Raw genomic sequence first — 20,252 nt, forward strand, 5'->3', positions numbered from 1 at the left:
TTTTTAAAATGTCCTCAAGAAGTTTTATTTCTGCTGTGTGGAAAACAGCCATGGGGCTTCTGATACTTGTACCTTTAAATAATGGAAAACTATGTCTTCCCGCTCCACATACTTCCAATAAGATCAACTATCTAAGCGTAGTGGAGATGCTGGCATGCATCCCTATAGTGGATATCCTAGCAAACAGCTGCTTTGGGTATTTCTAATGGTAATTTAAATGGATACAAGTAAAGCAAATGTTTTTGTAGAGAATTGCCATATATTTAAAAGGACAAGAAATACACATCAAAAATGACACTCATCTGTTCAGCACTGGTCTACTCTGCCTACCCCACCATGCAATGAAAAATGATTGTAGTTCCACCATCTATGTTTTTTAATAATTTAATTTTTTTTGCAAATATCTGGCAAAAGTGAAAAAGCTGGAAAGGGTGACTGTAAAGACTTTATTCTAGCACGTACGATTTCACAAAACACTAATTTCCCATTTTTTAAACAGTTTGCCATAGCGAGGGGGATCGTTCAGTTTATTTGAATTAGTTGCAAAAGAGAAGAAAACGATCTATGAAATTACACTAAACATGTAGAATGACACAGGTGAGTCAATTCAGCAGATTTTAATCTCTGTTTTCAATGCTGATAGAGTTAGGAGGTTACACTTTGATCAGCTGTATAGGCTACAGCAGCCAGTAAGCTCTAGTAAACCAATTTCAGCATTACACTAAATGAACTGTCAGTAAATAACTATAGCCAACACATTCAGGAAAAAAAATCTGAATGCTTGACATTTCACAACACCAACATAACTGAGCAGCATGGGAGCTTGCAACAGCAAGATGGCATTCAGATTTGACCAATGAAAATTCCGATACACTGACAAACTGAATGCCAGTGGCAATTTCTCTGCTTTCAGAATCACTTCCAAGCCTCCACAACAGTTTGATGGGGTATTCAAAGCCTGTTAAATATACAAGGTTCTTCACTGGACCTATCCCTGCTGATGGGGGCATTAGAAACATCACAGAGCCAGCACAGAATTTTTATTAGCAGAGGTTGGTGCTATAAAAGATTAAGCTATTCTGCATCTCATGCTTGCTGTGAACAAAGTAGCAGGGTTCTCAAATGCAAGATTAGCATGTTAAAATCTGTTTGTAAAACAGCTCAATAAACCACTGAAATAATCTCTAAATATGTCACAGTTGATAAGCTAAAAAATGTAAAATATAAACATGCACAAATGGAGTATTACCAAAATACAAAATTAAACAGAAAAGAAATCACAGGGTAAAAATACAGTAAAAAAACAATAATAAAAACGCAACTGCTAGTCTACAGTGCTTAACCAAAGTTATGATACCAGTGCAAAACATTATAGTAAGACCATAAATCCAACCTTTGAGGTTAAGGTAAAATCATTTTCTCCAAGCAGCCAATTGAAGGATATCTTAACTATGCAATCCAAGGAGAGGAGGAGGGGGTGAAGCCAAATTGGAAGTGGCAGAAGGGTTGTGCTGACACCTGTGCACCAGCGCTGTACAAAGTGGCACAAACAGTGGAGCAGAGGAATTTACCTCAGCAGCCAGCTGCTGCTGTGCCCAAACCTCAAAGTTCAGCCCTGCAGCAGTGGGCTTCCAGTGTAACAGACTCTACTAGCAAGGAGGAGGTTTTCCAGGGGTGTTTCTAAAGGACTTTTGGACTGGGAATACCCCCATGCCGGCAGCAAACTTATGCCACCAAAAATAGTCGTGTAAGTTGGTTTTTCCTACAGGGCTTCAGGGATATAGGTTGTTTCTTTTAAATTCCCCTTCCCATGCTATCTGAAATTCCATTGGAGGTGGTGTGGCTGTACTGCCACATGCCAACCCCGACTGCCGCTCTAACACCTTCCCTTTATGGATTGGGCTGTAAGTCACCCTTGTACAGGAGAAAACATAAGAAGGCCTGTTAAGATCATGCAACCAAAGCTCAGTATATATGTCCCCCGAATAAAATCTTCACTGAATAGTCCATTTGACTATTGAAGTTGCAACGGACACTGAGAATTGGCACAACGATCACCATCAGTCAGTGACTTCTGGCTGGTTTCTAAACTTCAGAGGTACTATTTTTTAGTGGCTTGAGTAGAAGGCATTGCTTAAGTTTTATTATTCTATCTTTATAATAAAAGAAGAATTTCCTTTCCAAAGGTTATGAGGTACACATAACCCTGGGCCTTGAACCAATAATTTGCTCTACGTGCAGAGGCTCCAACATCTCCACTGAAAGGAGCGTTCTGCGAATATATGTCTTTACATGTGCATTATCACTATCCCTACCAATGAAACAGCCCGAGCTATTACTATTCCTTGTTGGAGATGATGTTTTCAGAGTGGTTCGATATTTTTGTCACCACCTATTAACAAGCCATTCTAAATGGATGATTTCTGTACAGATGATACCTCAGTCACAGTAGAAGTCAATTCTGTTGATGTTTGGAAACTGTAAACATTTTTGACCAAGCATTTGAAGTTCATGAATGGCAGACTTGCTACTAACCAACACAATGTTGCAAGCTATTGTATGCTGCTTCTTTCTAATGCCATTGAAAATTCACAGATTTCACTTTAACCGTTTCATAGATTTTGTTGTGACATCTGCATATGCCTTTGTTAGCTGCGGTTTTTCAGCACATGTACACTGAATGTACAGATGGTGAAACAGACATACCTGAATAACTGCCACATGCGATGTACCTATTCTTTCTCTGCATGGAACAATTTCTATGTAGGAAATCTGTGTTACCTGAAACATCGCTAAAACAAATCATGTTAACAACAGAGCAGGCAAAAGCTAAGCAATTGCCAAAATATTTCACAGCCAGTATTTTAAATAATTAATACATGCTTGTTTGCTATTAATAAACGGATCACATTGTGAGCACAGTGGATAAGTAAGTTTAACATTTCAATTATATAAATTTGGCACAGTAATTTTTTTTTTTACTGGATAAGTGCACTGAAAACAGATTAGCCTTCATCTTCCTTCTGATATCTGGATACTTGCTGGATACACTCCATCCCCAGTGACGGACTTTAAAATTCCACTGATATTAATGGGAGAGTGCAGGGTTTTCACAGTAAAATACAATGGAATTTAGCAATGAAATCCTAAGCAGATCTACTCTTAGGAAAGTATTCTTATAATTGCAATGCAAAGTGCTTAACTTTGGCTGGATTGTGTCCTAGATCTTTAACTTTTGAGATGGAATAAAGTTATATTGAAAATAATTGAATTCTCATGAAAACAATTTAAAGGGAAGGATAATAAAGTGATGCATTCCTCCAGTATCATCATCGGTACTTCTCAATATTAACATTATTAGTAATGATTTAAAGGGGTTTTTTAAAATGTATATATAGGATTTAATGGTGGGAATATGACCTCCCAGATATGGCATCAATTTAAAAAGTTGACAGAATGGTTATTTTAGAATGGGGTATAAAAGTCAATGATTTTAAAGGATTTGTATCCTGTATGTTTGCCTTGCTGTCTCTGAGCCTTTCATAGACTTTGTCATTAAAATTCTAATCAGGATTGACAACAGGCAATTAAGTGTCAGAAGAACAATCTGATAGACACTGCTTTCTATGTCTATAGGCATCTTCAGATAACCCTCATCTGTCAATCTGACTGTCAACAACTGCTATTTCCCATTTGAAACTGCCTGCATAAAAATGGGTGCCTCTTCTAAAATTCACTTGGGACAGAGAAGGAACAGAAAGATTTCCTCTACTGTCATCACCAAAAGGACGTTTCTGAATTTGGAATAATCTATCAACATCATTAACTGCTACCACTTCAAGAGAATGGGTCTGTGGTCTGATAGAGCAACTAATTAATTGCTGCTATCTCCCTAAAATTTTAAGATGAAGTAGGGGCCTAATTTACAACAGATCTGTCTCTTTGATGGGTGGAAGGCTATCTGTGGGCAAGCTAGTAGGCTGTTCTCTGCTTTCAGTGCTCCTTGCTAGTCATACAGACGACAGCACCTCGTTTGTTGGGTCTCTTCCCTTCTTATCTTCACCCTTCTCAATGTCAATGACGTGGACCACTCCAGGCTTCAAGAGCAAATCATCTGTTTCCACCTGGCTCCTGCTATCTTCTACTTCTATATATTTCCCTTTGGATTGCTGATTGGTTTTAGTGAAGGCTTCTTTGAAACGGCGCTTGAGTTCAGCATCAGGACAGAAGATGTATTCGTAAAGGGCAGCTGCAAGGACTGCTCCTATAATTGGTCCTACCCAATATATCTGCATGAGATGTGGACAGAAACACAGAAAACCATGCAATAAGAGAAACGCTTCTACAGAAACTACAGGTACAGACAAGGATTATTTTGTACATAACCTGAAGAAAAAGAAACCTCCACTATGGCCACTCCTACAGTGCTACAATAAATGTGAGAAGCTTTTGTTCATATAGTTGTGTGCTTGCACAGCACACTGGTAACACACTTCCTAAGGGGTATGTTTCACTTGTGTGTTATGTCAACCAAACCACACAAACAAGAAAAGCTTTCTATGTTCCATGACCTATGTCCTAGTAAATAAGCACACACAGCATGATGATACAATCATATTTTATAAAAAAGAATTCTAAACGTGATGAATACAGAAAGGGATCTATACCGTGTCTCGCAGAAAGATAAAAATAAGGTTGGAGGTTGTTCGAAGGAAGTAGCATGCTTCTGTACTAAATAATATTCCTCTGCACAGCATAGCAGTTTTCCCTGCCAAATCAAACATGAGGCAGCACCCATCCCTGGCTGGATACTGAACTATAGTATAGTCTCACACACAAACCCTTATGATTGCTACTGAGCAGCCATGGTGCAACAGCTGACAGTGTGTGGCTCCAAGATTGCCGGCTCGGTCCCTTCCCCAAGATTTGTCCTTCTGTGGTTGGAGCCCTCTGCTCTCCCATGAGGCACCGCCATGCCTTGGCCCAATTGACCTGGCTGCCACTCATCATGTTGCGCAGTCTGCTGGGGCTCTGGTACAGCTTGGCCATCAGGAAGGAGGCGAGCCCTGGGTGGCACTGCGGTTGTCAGTGGTGCTGCTGTCATCTGAGTGGTACATGTCAGGCAAGCAGTGGACATCGGACAGCAGCCCCAAGGCTCTGCCCACTGAGTACTAGCTGGGGCCAGCTGCTTGCTTATACCATGCCTTGGCAAGCAGGCCGAGCAATATGGCCAGGGCCAGGCAGGCAAGTGTCAAGGTGAAGGGTCACCACATGGTGTGTCTGGTGGCTACTCAGTCTTGGGCTGGGCATCTGTCATCAGCGGTGGCTTATATCTGGGAAGCAAGCGTGGGATGGCTCAGCCTCCTTGTGGAGCAGCACCGAACACCCAGAAGATGCTGGGGGGGGGGGGGGGGGGGGAGCTGCACAGCAGCAACATAGGTGGGAGAGTGGAGGTGCTTCCTAGATGGGAGGCTCATCTTCCATGAGAGAGTACCTGTGGGTCGCATCCTGTCTCATTTTCTGAGGCCAACAGGATGTATTACCTGGTTGTGGGCATCCCTTCCAAAAGCGAGGAGATGCCAAGTTTGCTGCTGAAGAGCAAGCGATAGAAGCAGCCATTAACAGCACTGTTCCACCAGCAATTCAGCCCGTAGCGTCCACATTGCCCCCTGGGTTTCTGTGTCTGGTATCGATCTGGAAGAGGAGACAGCCAGAAAACTCCGTGGGGTGAGGGATCATTCGGGAGGAGAGAGAGGAATGGCCCGATTTGTTTTCTGAGATGTCTGCTCATACAACATGCTTAATATAGGAGGGCTGGTGCCGGACGCTAGGATCCAAAGAGGAACAGTCCATAGAAGAAATAAGGTTGGAAGTGGCAGATTAATTCAACTTTGAGGTTCTTCCTTTTTGTGAGACAAGATATAGTATTCTTTTGAATTCTGACTGACACATTCCCATTATCTGCCTTGGCAAGTGCTTTTTTAATACACCAGCATACAATATTTTTTAAATAAAATGGAATTAATACAGCAGCATTTCAGAGAGCTTCTGGAACTGCAGCGGGAGCAGGGAGGCAGAGAAGTACTCCACTGACGGAAGTCCTTTTTTCAACATTTTTGGCAAAGGTTCAAGGTGTAAATAATAAAAGGTGTTTCTTCTTTCCTTGGGTCCTGTCTCTTTAGTCTGGTCCTTCTTTGTCATGAGACTGCCCTGCCCTGGTTCACAAAAGCAAATAGTCTCACCTAGAAGCAAGGATTATTTGTGGTTCCTGGGCAGAAAAGCTGGATCAGCAGGCAATATCCATGCTAATTTGTTGTTACCTGCCCCCTGGTGTCAAACCATAATACAGGTACATAAACTATTGTGCTGTATGATGCCCAATGAATGTGATTTCCTCACAGTTCTTTCTTCAGAAAGAAAAACAGCTTTTCCATGAGTTCATAACAGAGGCACATATTCAGGTTTAAGCGGTAACATGTTTAGAAGTCACATTTCCTTTTAAATCAGGCCATTTTAAAAAGAAATACTTATTGTAGTTTAACTGTTTTTAAATACTGGTTTCATTTTTAAATCATTGATTTTTACCCACTTCGATTTGCATTCCTTTAAAGTACTACAAAAATAAGTTTCTCTAGGCAACTTCAAAAAAACCCAAAATAGATAAATCCCCTTCGGGGATCGGGCGGTATAGAAATTGAAATTGAAATTGAAATAAATAAATAAATAAATAAATAAATAAATAACTTAGTGTTCTCATTCAAAGATGATCTTGATGGAAACAGCTGTACGGAAACAAGGTTTTTTGGAAAAGAACAAACAATAACATTTTCCATTATTGGTTGTCCTGATAAAATAAGTGCTTAAGTATAACGATCACTTACCCAATGATGTTCCCATTTTCCCATGATAACTGCAGGTCCAAATGATCTAGCTGGATTCATGCTGGCACCTGTGTAGCTGATCTGCATTAAAATATACATATTTGAAATGATTACTATATATTATTATTACACAATAACTATATTTGGCACCTAAAGGGGCAGAAACCATTCCTCAGAGGGCCTGTCCAGGAAAATGGGCATGAAAAGGAAGCAGAAAAAGAAATAAAGTAAAAGTAAAGGCAAAAAGAAAACCATACTGCAGCTGCTTTTAAGGCTGAAAACACCAGTGGAAAGCCTGTCACGGATCTCTCAATATGATTTAAAAATAATCCTTTAGTAGGTCAACATTACCCCACAAATACTAGTGATAGGAGAAGATAGGCTAAGGATGATTGCCTAATCAGTCAGTTTATGACTGAAGACACCACCTCTTCCCACCACAGAAAACTTGCCTATGCTCCAAACAACATCACTCTGCAGCAATCTTGTAACATAGGTAAGGAGTTTTCCTATTTTACAAGTAGACATAATGATGCTTTTTAAAAGATGGGGGTGGGGGGGCAGTGTTGGGATCCAAAAATTTTAATAACAGGTTCCGATGGTGGTGGGATTCAAACAGTGGCGCCGCCGCACACGCGCACCTCCAGTCCCTATTGGGCAGGGAGGTTGCTTTAGTAACCCCTTCTCGGCACTCAGAAAAAATTAGTAACCACTTCTAGAGAAGTGGAGAGAACTGGCTGGATCCCACCTCTGGGTGGGGGACAACACTCTACCACAGGGGTGGGCAATTATTTTTTCCATGGGGCCGCATAAGAAACAGAAAATATTGTGGAGAGCCGGGCCAAAAGGCAGGGGGGCGAGGCGCTTTTGAAAGCCCCGCAGAAGCCGGCAGTCAAGGCAACCGGCTTCTGCGGGGCTTTCAAATTCGCCTCGCTCCCCAGTAAGGCAGGGGGGCGAGGTGCTTTTGAAAGCCCCGCAGAAGCCAGCAGCCAAGGCAACCGGCTTCTGTGGGGCTTTCAAAGGCACCTTGCTCCCCAGCAAGGCAAGGGGGCGAGGCGCTTTTGAAAGCCCCGCAGAAGCCGGCAGCCAAGGCAACTGGCTTCTGCAGGGCTTTCAACGGCGCCTCGCTCGCCAGTCAGGGTCATCCGGCGTATAATGCCCAGGTCTGCTCTACCAGATGAGTTTAAAGACAACTGAGCACACATGCAACTGTTCTTCCAATGAAACCTATGAAGATTTACTGATCACACATTAACCATTTTACTCACGGCAAATGTAACTGGCTACATAACATTTATATTAAGCTATTCAATAAAAGTACAGAAGAATGGCTTTCTTTTTATACTCCCAGAAAATCCAGCTACTTACAGCAAATAGGTGTCCAATTGCAACTGACAATCCAATTGCTAATGCCACTGAACCTGTAACATCACTTCGTTTTGAATCACAGCTTGCAAAAATAGTAAAAACCAGCTGGAATGTAATTATCAACTCCACCAGTAGTCCATGGCCAGCGGAAAGGTCTCTATGTACCTAGCAAGAAAGAAAAACATCAGAGCTGCAGGAAGCATAAAGAAAACTTAAAAATCAAAATATCATTTCCTCCTCAATGATTAAAGCCATGTCAAACGAAATGAGTAAGGCACTCAGAGTAATTTTAAAGCCTTTTAAATAAAGCAAGTTACACTCCATGAGGCACTGATACTGCTGCACAACTTCCACACACTGCAACGGCTTCCTGTATGCCACAATGCAACGAATGGAAGTTGCTGTAGTCATTCATGGTTCACGTACACTTCATCCCATCTGTAGGCAAGTATGTTAACTCCATAGAGATGGGTCAACTTGTTCCTGTGGATGCAACAAGATGGAAGCAGCAGCACTTGACCTGGTGTGCGCTCCTGCATACAGACATTGCAGTTCAACTGACGGTGTGTCACAACGACATGCCAGGACAACTGGAAGGAGGCTCCATTGTTAACGTTTGAAGTGATCCAAAGCACCACAGTGATGGCAATGACATTTAATGGCGCACTGTTTCTGAAATCCTAAAAATCAAAGCCCTGTCACAGATGTGCTGATGGCCACATTGTGTAGCTGTGATGCTAATGTGACAATTTTGTTCATGTTGCACTGACTGCAACAGTTGGCATGGCTTTGCTCCAAGAGCTTCTGTACTGTCACAGGAAGCCTAAGAACTGGCCTTTTGTCATAGTCATATAGATGCCAGATGGTTGCCAAACTGGGACTGGCACAAGCGACACTGGGTTGTATGCATACATTGCAAAAATCCTGGGAAAGTTTCTCACACTGTGGCTTTCACATGTGTGATTTTTCTTCTTAGGAGGACTATAATTTAGTGTTCTATTATAAATCCATTAATTAGCTCTAACTCAATTAATTTCAATTTCAATTAAACACAGGCAGCAGGAAGCTCAAGTGCGTGTTAATAGGTCCTGCAGCGGGGATAACTGATGGAGATCCTTTATTAGCAGAGAACAAAGCTGAACTCTGAGGCACAGCCTGTTTTTTTTTAAAGAACTATGTCATCTTGATGGGAGTTTTCAGTTGCCATTGTAATGGCACTGAGTTTTTAACATTCCCAATCATTTCCATCTCAAAATCTCATTTCACGTCTGTTTGTTCTATATGCAATTAAATGATTTCTGAAAGTTCTAAAATAATCTGCTAAAGTATAATTGTCACAGACAAAGGAATGTCTGTCTGTGTGATAAAACAAGGGCATGGGGGGGGGAACACTTTCGTCATCTGGGTTAAAGAATAAATGTTACCTGTATTAATTAAGAGCCAATATTTGCTGCCATTTATTTATTTATTGCTGCGAAACAGACTTTCTAACCAGTTGATTAGTAATGGAAATCCACTTGAATCCTCTCATTAATTATTTTATCATGGGGCAGCCTATAAAGATTAATGGCTTAATTCCCTGGCCTCATACATACACCACAAAAAATGTGGCGTACACCATCGTCCACTATGGGAGGTTGACAGCCAGGATTTTTCCCCTTTTTTTCCTTGCTGCACTGCTGGTAAGCCCACTGGAGGCAGTGCAGCAGTGTGGTGGCAATGTCTTCCCTGGCTGTTGACCACTCTGGATTAAGCTGTTCAATTAATTTCCTGAATACATGCTCAACCCATTCATAGGAAAGGGATCCACATGGGTGTGCACTACTCAAAGATGATTTCATGGATTAAAAATGGTCACAAAAAACTACATAACGAACCATAACTTCAAGGCTTTTCCAAAATACCTTAGTATAGATTACTTTATCCCCTACTGGCTATAATCTTCCGTTTGTCTATATAACAATGTTAGAATAAACTTAGCATGTTATCCTTTGAAATCATGCCAGCAAATGTCTTTTCATAAGTCTATTCTAATACGTATTTCATATTTGAGGTTTAAATCAACTGGTGCTATTTATATAATCACTGTTAATACTCAAGACAAAGCAAAAGAGAGGATCTGTAATGCCAATGTGCATCTTTACCAATATATATGTAAATGTAAAGCAAATATAAAATCAAAACCAAAAATAATCATTGGCATTACAAATTGATTAAAACAAGATCTGTCTTGAGCCACATTTGTAAAAAATACCCAGAATCTTTCACTGTGAATTAACTCATTCTATTCAACCAATTACATTTAAATAGCAAAGAAAGTTATATATACCAAAAATATAGTCAATAAACATGCCAAAATGAATTTGTCTACTGATTGTTATCTGAAACTAACCATAATCATACAAAATAAGCATCTTAGCATTTGTCCTACAGGTCATTCCAACAGATCAAGCGTTAATCACACTTATACAAAGTTTTAACACATATACATGTAATGCATCAGTTCAGGTGCTTATGGTCACACTTGTACTGTATCTGGTCATACTGTATGGTCATATTGTATCTTATCCATTCCACAATGCAATTCGACAGGTCAAATGTCTATGTAATTCAATGGGTCAACCGTTTTTCACAATGATTCAACATGTCGTGTTAATGTAATTCACTTGACCTGCTGGATTGTCGCACAACAACTTTGTAGGACAAATACTAAGTTGTTTATTTTGTCTGATTAAGATTAGTTTGAGATTAAAGGTTTGAGATTAAGGTTAGTTTGAGATTAAAAACACTAAACAAATTCATTTTGGCATATTGGCTAATTTTTTGGAATATATAACTCCCCGTTATATTGGCATGCCACAGAGTTAATGATAAACCACATCAACAAACTGGAGTCAATGTTTGGCCCTATATGTTCTTTTTCCTTTCCATGTCAGTGTTCCCCTCATGCTCACCTATAGGCATTTGTGGCAAACACTACATACATATTACATATAATCCACAAATAATGGTTTGCTCACTTTCTTCCAAACCAGAATTCCAAATCAAGATTAAACAACAGTTTAGACCCTTGGCTTGGGGAGAAGGACAAAACAATACTTTGTGTTACAGTGTAAATGCTGAAGTATAGCTTGCTTCCAAAACTGATGGGCTCAATCTTCAAGGCACCAAGGTGTGTGTGCAAGGCTGAGGAGCTCTTCTTTTTAAACATGTGGTTTGTTTTTTGCATCTGAATGATGATACGACACCCCAGAATCATTATTCCATTTATCAAATTCTCTGAAGTCTGCCTTTTTATCACTCGTCCTCCTCAATCATGACCAAAGCCAATGCTAACTCATATTACCCATCATCCCTAGCAACTGTAGTTACATCAACAGTAGGCAATCCCTGGATTTCAATTACAAAACACATGTATGCTAATGCTTGTAACTTATGCTTCATAAGAATAAGAGAAAATTTGTTTACCGAGGTGACTCCCAAGGACCCTACCACACTCCTTGGAGTAACAAGGTAGAGAATGCCTGCCCCTGCGATGGCACCCAGGCACTGAGCTGCAATGTAGAAGACTGATTTGGCAAGGCTGATCTTCCTAGTGCAGACCATAGCAACAGTGACTGCAGGGTTAATGTGGCCACCACTAATATGTCCAATGCACTGCACCATGGTGGCAATGCTGAGTCCAAAGCAGAGAGAGATAAGGACCATGTCTACAGGTAGAGGTTTCTCAGCTCCACCCCAGTTGATTGTGGAGCCAAGGCTCAGGAGGACGAATATAAGCATTGCCAAACATTCTGCTGAAACAGCTTTCCAGAAGGCCTGCGTCCAGATGCCTTTGAATGCCGCCATGACAGCCTCGCACTTGCACAGACGTCCACACTTGCTGAAAAGGAAAACATAAGCAGCATCAGAAGCTATCTTGCAATCTTAAGGTTTCTCCAAGTGATCACTGGATCACCATTAAAGTTACTAGACATGGTGAAAAAACAGATGAGGCAGGTTTAAGAGTTGCTACATAATGTCCAATCAAGTTTATCTGGAGGAAAGAGAGATGAAGCTTTTCCCCTACCATGGTCCCCACTCGTACTTGCCACGCTATTCCCTAACATAAAATCACTGCTATGGGAAAGCACAAGTAACAGGGCTCAAGGTTCTGCCCACTGAAAATTAGCACATCTCTATGCTTTGAAAAATCCCATTCAGGGAGAGGGAGGGGGAATGCCTCGTTTCAGAGCTGGCTCCATAGGGTAGCAAAGTGGAGAATTTGCTAGAACCCAAAGACCATCCCAAAAATGTTGCCATTTTTACTTGCAAAGTCCACTCAGGAAAGTCAGAAGCAACCTGAGATAATTCTTGGTTTGCACATTCCACTTCTCTTAGGCTAAAAGGGCCATTGGAGATGGCCCTGCACTGGATAAGTGCCTAGTTTATGATGGGTGTTCATGTGACAAAGCAACACCACTATTCCTAACCCCACAGTTCCATGAAGTATTAGAGTCAATTAGCTCTTTGCAGGATGAGGTTCCAGAGAGGACACGGTGAGATTTTAAACTGTTTTAGCTCAATGAGATTTTAAACTGTTAAAACTGGAAGTCTTTTTTATAAATGTTGGAAGCCACCCCAAGTCTGCACAGCATACAAAACTAATAAAATAAATAAATAAGGGCACAATTGCTTTCCTCTAAATTTAATTTTTTTAATCTACTTTAGATTTTAATTCTAAATTTACTATAGTCCAACTTTTTTCTCAATGATGATCCGAACAGCTCACATAATTCTCCTCTTGTCTGTTTTATCCTCACAACAATGTTCATGAAATCCAGTTAATTCCTGGATTTAACCTAGAAAACTGATTGAAAAACGCCTGGGCACATTAGATTTTATGACAAATCCAGGGTATGTAGGTTCTTGGACTGTGGTCAGTTTTAGGTTTCGGGTTTTTGTTACAATTTTGGGAACAATTTATGACTGAATAAATTAAATAAAAATAATAAGTTAGGGTTATGGTTAAGGCATGGGCCCGGGGCTCAGGGTTGACTTAGTATTACATTGAGTTCTAGGGCACAGTCCAAGAATAGGGCTATGGTCAGTTTTAGGTTTTGGTTTTTTTTTACAATTTTCGGAACAATTTATGACTGAATTAAATATAAATAGGGTTAGGGTTAAGGCAAGGGCAGGGGCTTAGGCTTGCCTTAGTGTTACGTGGAGTTCTAGGGCTCAGTCCGAGAATAGGGCTATGGTCAGTTTTAGGTTTTGGGGTTTTGTTACAATTTTGGGAACAATCTATGACTATAAATTAAATAAAAATCATAAATTAGGATTAGGGTAAAGGCAAGGGTAGGGGCTCAGGGTTGCCTTAGTGTTACATTGAGTTCTAGGGTGCAGTCTGAGAATCGGGCTATGGTCAGTTTTAGGTTTGTTTGTTTTTTTACAATTTTTCGAACAATTTATGACTGAATAAATTAAATAAAAATAATAAGTTAGGTTTAGGGCTAAGTCAAGGGCAGGGGCTCAGGCTTGCCTTAGTGTTACGTAGAGTTCCAGGGCGCACTCCAAGAATAGGGCTATGGTCTGTTCCAGGTTTTGGGTTTTTATAACAATTTTGGGAAAAATGTATGACTGAATGAATTAAATAAAAATAATAAGTTAGGGTTAAGGCAAGGACAGGGGCTCAGGCTTGCCTTAGTGTTACGTTGAGTTCTAGGGAACAGTCTGAGAATAGGGCTATGGCCAGTTTTAGGTTTTGGGTTTTTGTTAAAATTTTGGGAACAATTTATGACTGAATAAATTAAATGTTACAACAACCTTTATTAGGCATATTAAAATAGGCTCCAGAGCGTTGCAGACATTTCTGAAGTACAAATCAAAAGTACATTCAAAACACAGACAGATAAACTGTATCTAGCATTGGACGCTACTTAGAAAGTTCTGTCACTTGTAAAAGAAATTTTGCTACTTTTCCCAAGAGCACGGCCTCTGTATTATTTAACAAAAACTCCACAACAGAGTTGTCAGAGTCTCTTTCAGATTTGTCTAAGACCAGCCCAGGAGAGAAATTCCTAATACCCACATATCTCGGACAGTCAAGTATAATGTGAGCAAGAGTCTCCACTTGGTTTTTACAGTGTGGACAGACCAGATCCTGGAGAGGGATAGATAGGTAGCGACCCTTTGTAATGGCCAATGGAAAAGTATTACATCTGGCCCTTGTAATAATCCATCACTGTTGGGGTTCAGTTAATAGTTCAAGATATTTGGCTATGAGCCCCTGTTCTGTATTCCTGTTCTAGAAGTCTGCTTTTTAAGGTTTGCAGAATCTCTCTGGGTGACAGCATACAGAGATCTTCAATTATTAAACCTTGAGAGTAGATTTTTGATTTAAGAAGTTGATACCATTTGGAGATAAATTAACTAAAAATAATAAGTTAGGGTTGGGGTTAACGCCAGAGACGTAGCTAGGGAAAATGGTGCCCAGGACAAAATCTGAGTTTTGCGCCCCACCCCCCCACCCCATATGGGCAGCCACCCACCCCCACCACGACCAAACAACATTTTTTGCACCAGGTCATCTCAAAGTCACCATCACATTATAGAACATGCCCCAACACACAAATCTGAACACATCCAGAGCTCCCTAGTTTAAACAACATTGAAAGTGATGCTGTTTTTGAGGGGGGGGGGGGATCCACCCTGAAATAGCATGACTATTAATGTTGTTTAAACTAGAAAGCCCAGATTCTCCTTTTAAATCCACCTAAAGGGAGACTCTGGGCTCCCTAGTTTAAACAACATTGAAAGTGATGCTGTATCAGGGTAGATTCCCCCCCACCCAAACAACATCCTTTTCAATGTTGGTTGTTGTGGGTTTTCTGGGCTGCATGGCCGTGGTCTGGTAGATCTTGTTCCTAATGTTTCACCTGCATCTGTGGCTGGTATCTTCAGAGGTGTATCACAGAGATAAGTTTGTTATACACTGTGTCCAGACTTCTACATAAGAACATAAGAACAAGCCAGCTGGATCAGACCAAAGTCCATCTAGTCCAGCTCTCTGCTACTCACAGTGGCCCACCAGGTGCCTTTGGGAGCTCACATGTAGGATGTGAACGCAATGGCCTTCTGCGGCTGTTGCTCCTGATCACTTGGTCTGTTAAGGCATTTGCAATCTCAGATCAAAGAGGATCAAGATTGGTAGCCATAAATCGACTTCTCCTCCATAAATCTGTCCAAGCCCCTTTTAAAACTATCCTGTGGTTGAGTGGCCATGCCACCTCTTCTGTGGCAGCATATTCCAAACACCAATCACACGTTAGCATTGAAGTTGAAGTGTTTCCTTTTATTAGTCCTGTAATTCTTCCCCCAGCATTTTTTTTTAATGTATGCCCCTTGGTTCTAGTATTGTGAGAGAGAAGAGAAAAATTTCTCTCTGTCAACATTTTTCTACCCCATGCATAATTTTATAGACTTCAATCATTATCCCCCCCTTAGCCAGCCTCCTCTCCAAAGCCTCAAAGAGTCCTAAACGCTGCAGCCTCTCCCTCATAGGGAAGGTGCTCCAGTCCCTCAATCATCCTTTTGTTGCCCTTCTCTGCAAAATTTTTTTCTATCTCCCTCCAATATCCTTTTTTTTGAGATGCACTGGCTGAATCCAGAACTGGACACAGTTACTCCAAGTGTGGTCAGCTACTCCACTGCTTTATATAAGGGCATGACAATCTTTGCAGTTTTATTATCAATTCCTTTCCTAATGATCCCCAGCATAGAGTTTGCCTTTTTCACAGCTGCCATGCATTGAGTTGACATTCCCATGGAACTATCAACTAAGACGCCTAAATCCCTTTCCTGGTCTGTGGAGTTCTCTTATAACAGACTTCTCTCTGTGATACACCTCTGAAGATGCCAGCCACAGATGCAAGCGAAACGTTAGGAACAAGATCTACCAGACCACGGCCACACATCCTGTAAAACCCACAACAACCAGTTGAATTTGGTTGTGAAAGCTTCAACAATACTTTCAATTTTTTTTTAAATCTAGGGAGCCCAGATTCTCCCTTTAAATCCACTCCAAAGGGGGTGGATTGAAAGAGAGAACCTGGGGAAAATTTGAGGGTGCATGTCAGGGGAGGAATGTTTAAGCTAACAGTACCAAAATTTTAGGCTATCTTCAGGAGATTCTCCTGATGAAACCACCCAGGTTTAGTGAAGTTTCGTTTAGGGGGTCCAAAGTTATGAACCCTCAAAAGGGTAGCCCCATCTACTATTAGCTCCCATTGGAAACAGTGGGGGATTGGGACACCTCTTTGGGGGGTCTATAACTTTGGATCCCCTGAACCAACCTTCAACAAACCTGGTGGTATCAGCAGGAGACTCTCCGGATGAAACCACCCAGGTTTAGTGAAGTTTGGTTCAGGGGGTCCAAAGTTATGAACCCTCAAAAAGGTAGCCCCATCTACCATTAGCTCCCTTTGGAAACAATGGGGGATGGAGGAACCCCTTTTGGGGATCAATTACTTTGGACCCCCTGAACCAAACTTCACCAAACTTGGCTGGTATCATCAGGAGCGTCTCCTGACAATAGCCTGAAATCTTGGTGCCACTAGCATAAAAACTGCGCCTCTGCTGGCCGACAAATTAAAAACACTAAAAATACCCAAATAAATTAGAAATGAGCCCAAATTTTTCTGCGCCCCCAATGGTGGGTGCCCAGGACATTTGTCCCCTGATGTCCCCATTGTAGCTATGCCTCTGCTTTACAGTACATAGAAAGCTACACTTTGCAGTTTCAAGACTTTTGACTGAAAGAGTAAAGTAAGTTCCCAGCCTACATTCAGAAGTCAAGCAGTTAAAAACACTAGAACGCATTTGGCTTTGCAGGGCTCTTGTGTTACAAGTAACACCTGGAAGGATGAAACTTTCCCCCCTGCATAACCAGAGATGGAAAACTTAACCTGCCAAATGCCCACATACCACACAGTTTGTAAAACCACAGGAGTCTTGCCAGGAAAAGGGTAGGCAATCCTCACCTTCTATTAAAACACTGTAAAGTTTTATGAACTCCATAAATACTTCTTCCGAAGCTTGTCCAGGACTTAGTGGGGAACTCAGCTTTACTCATATGTGCCAAGTACAACACAACCCTAAGCAAAGTTACACCTGTTTGAACCCTACTGACTTAATTGACTCAGGAGAGTGTAACACTGCAAATGTGATTTCCGAGTTGTGATTTCACTGACATTTTGGAACAGTTCTAACTGTTAGGTTAATGCAAAACCCTTCAAGGTTATGGTCTGGTTTGCAAAAGAAACCGCAATAATCAGTGCTGTATAGCGGTTGATGTGTTGGACTGAAGTGATGAGTAGACTTAGGTTCAAATCTCCCCTTGGCTGTGAAGCTCATCTGCTAACCGTGGATCAATCATTCTTTTTCCTAGAATCTACTTCACTGGATGTTTTCCTGAACTGTTTCAACAAAGGGGAAGACAAAACAATTATCATAGCAATAGTCTGCTCAGAAATATGAGTTGGAATGACTTCTTTCTTAGACCATGTTCTGAAATAGATTTCTTTCAAGTTTGTTAGACTGGGGAAAGTTTACGGTCTGTTGTTCAATATATTATCAATTCTACAAATATCATAAAAAGCATGAATTGCACATCCATCCAAATAAACAACTGTTGTAATACTGGCTTCATTTGGATGTAATAGGGTTTAGGAAACTGTGAGCTTCCTAATGGAATTATAAAGGCAAATGATGTAAATGTTTCTATCACATACGTTTTCAATTGTCATACCTTGAAGCTACCCCTTCATGGCTTAATTCCAAACCATTTATTAGTATTCCAAATTCCACCCTTCCTCCAAGCATTTTTGCCTGCCAGCTGGCAGAGGGAGGTCAGTTTGAGGGCAGGGCTTTGACCCTGGGTTTCCTACACCGAAAGGAAACGTCTTCCCAACGCCCAGGGTCTGGAGAAGGCATCCCATTACCCCTCTCTTAATGCAACTTTACTCCAGATCCTTTTCATTCTAGAGACCAGAAAAATTTAATTCTCCCGCTGCAATCCTGGAGACGCGGCACCCTCTGCAGGTACAAACTCTGCAGACAAGCGGAACCAGAGCTATTAGCAGCCACCCACAATCAAGGGCGAGCCCGCCGCTCCAGGCCGTCGCATTTCGTGCGGGTCCTTGCGCTCTACTTGAGCGCCACTTCGAAAGGGGGCGGAGCAAAAGAGAACAACCCAAATATTATCTTTGCGCGCACAAGATTGGAATCCTTTTTTTCTCGTGCAAAACGTCCAGACTTTTGCAACCTCAGCAAATACCGAGCAACGCCGGACTCGTATTTACGTGGGACAGACCACGCAAGACTTTCCCTTTTTTTAATTCAGAGGAATCGCCCTCGAAAACAAACTTGGGAAAGGGCTGGAAAGTTCACAACGTTCCCTTCGGTCGCCGTTAAGTCCTGAACCAGCGATCTCTATATTTGCGAGGAGGGCATTACTAACGGCAAACTGCCTGCGAAGGTATATTTTTAGGATCGTTTCCAAATAGGTGAACGAGACGACGGCTGCCCTTGACCTTTAGTAAATCAGCTTGGGTTTACGTTTCATCCTCGGAGTTCGGTATGCCAGGACGCGCGCGCACAACACGCACCAGACACAACACAAACGCCGCCGAGGATGTCTGCAGCATCCACTCCAAAATCGAGATTTTCAGAATCTACGGCAGAGGAGTGGGAAACAAATCAACACTCCCCCTCCCCTCTAGTCCAACAACCTCTCCAGCAACTTACAATAGGGTGTGGAAGTACAGAACATCAATCCAATCGCGCGAGGCACGCAAAGTATCATTAGATGTTCTTAGCAGGACCACGAGGGAGGGAAGGGCTGGTGGAAAAGCCGGGGGTAGGGAAGAGCTGGTAGGACCCTTGGAAGACTCGGCCAGAACAGCCATAGAGGCTGGGAGGGGGCGAAGCCAGTGGGTTTGCTCGCTCCACCCTCTCTCCCCGGGTCTCTACCGAGGCAGGGGGCCAGCAGCCTGGAGTGCTTCGCTGCTTGACGAGTACCCCGGCAACCAGGCACCCTCCCAACCCATTAACCCCTTCTGCCGCGATAAGATGCAGCAAGGGAGGCGCGCCTGAGGCCAGGCTGGATCCAGGGGTGCCTACTTCCAGCCTCCCTCCCTTTCAAAGATAATCTGCTTCCTTGTGCATTCCCCAAAGTTTCGTTTAAAAAAAAATATCACACGCTTTGCAACCTGGAAACTCTCCACCAACCCAGTTTGCTACACTGGAACAAAGCTGAGCTCTGGTGTGCTCTGAGAAGAGCTTCTTGCATAGGCTGCACTTTTGCTCTACAGCTAAGGAATCCACGTCCCAGCCCTCCTCTGGCGGAGCGGTGCAAGGAACGCGAGGATTGGCGAAAGGAGCTTCGCGGTGCAAAGCCGCCAACCTGTTGCATTTCTCTGACTGCACATGTTTTCCCTCCCCAAAGTTGCAATTTTAAAACAAAATGCATCTAGCTCTGGTCCTCGCCCCTCCCTCCCTCTCCCCCGCCCTCCCCATGTGCTCGCATCACCTGCCCTCTTTGTCCTGCAATTTGATATTAAGCAAACATTCAATGCCCTTCGCAAACATCCCCAAATACACAGAAACGCTCGACTCACCCGCAGCCCCTCGATGCGGCTCCGTCGCTCATGCCTCCCTTGGATGGATGGATGGAGCGCCTGGGAGAGCCCGAGCTGGAAGAGAGAAGAGAGGCGGACCCGGGAGTGCGCCGGGGGAGTCGGGTTACGGCTACTTGTCTGATTGGGTTTATTTGGAGTGGAGGGCTGGGAAAAGCCCCGTCCACCGTTGGGCAGGTCACAAAGTTATATTTGAACGCCCCAGATGCCTTGCCTTACCTGGTCAGATGGTCGTGCGCCTGGCCAAGGGCAGAGCTCTTTCTGAAATGGAAAAAAACCTGGTAGTTCCCGCAAAAATAAAATACAGACCGCTTCCGAAATTTAAGGC

At 42.3% G+C, this 20,252-nt stretch overlaps 1 protein-coding gene across 2 annotated transcripts; it reads right to left on the reverse strand.

Moving 5' to 3' along the window:
- Nucleotides 1–2,111: 2,111 nt before the first annotated feature.
- AQP4 (aquaporin 4) lies at nucleotides 2,112–20,037 on the reverse strand. Of its 2 annotated transcripts, none has more exons than XM_048507762.1 (5): nucleotides 19,907–20,037; nucleotides 11,718–12,132; nucleotides 8,250–8,414; nucleotides 6,882–6,962; nucleotides 2,112–4,289 (listed from the first exon to the last, which is right to left on the reverse strand). In XM_048507762.1, exons 1-5 carry the CDS (start codon nucleotides 19,936–19,938, stop codon nucleotides 4,011–4,013), a joined length of 972 nt encoding a protein of 323 aa, XP_048363719.1. In that variant the 5' UTR covers nucleotides 19,939–20,037; the 3' UTR covers nucleotides 2,112–4,010. The 2 variants fall into 2 exon arrangements, with proteins under 2 accessions (XP_048363719.1, XP_048363720.1); XM_048507763.1 differs by lacking the exon at nucleotides 19,907–20,037 and adding an exon at nucleotides 19,035–19,189.
- Between the last annotated feature and the right edge of the window lie 215 nt (nucleotides 20,038–20,252).

Source organism: Sphaerodactylus townsendi, linkage group LG09 (genome assembly GCF_021028975.2).
Source record: "Sphaerodactylus townsendi isolate TG3544 linkage group LG09, MPM_Stown_v2.3, whole genome shotgun sequence".
NCBI lineage: Eukaryota > Metazoa > Chordata > Lepidosauria > Squamata > Sphaerodactylidae > Sphaerodactylus > Sphaerodactylus townsendi.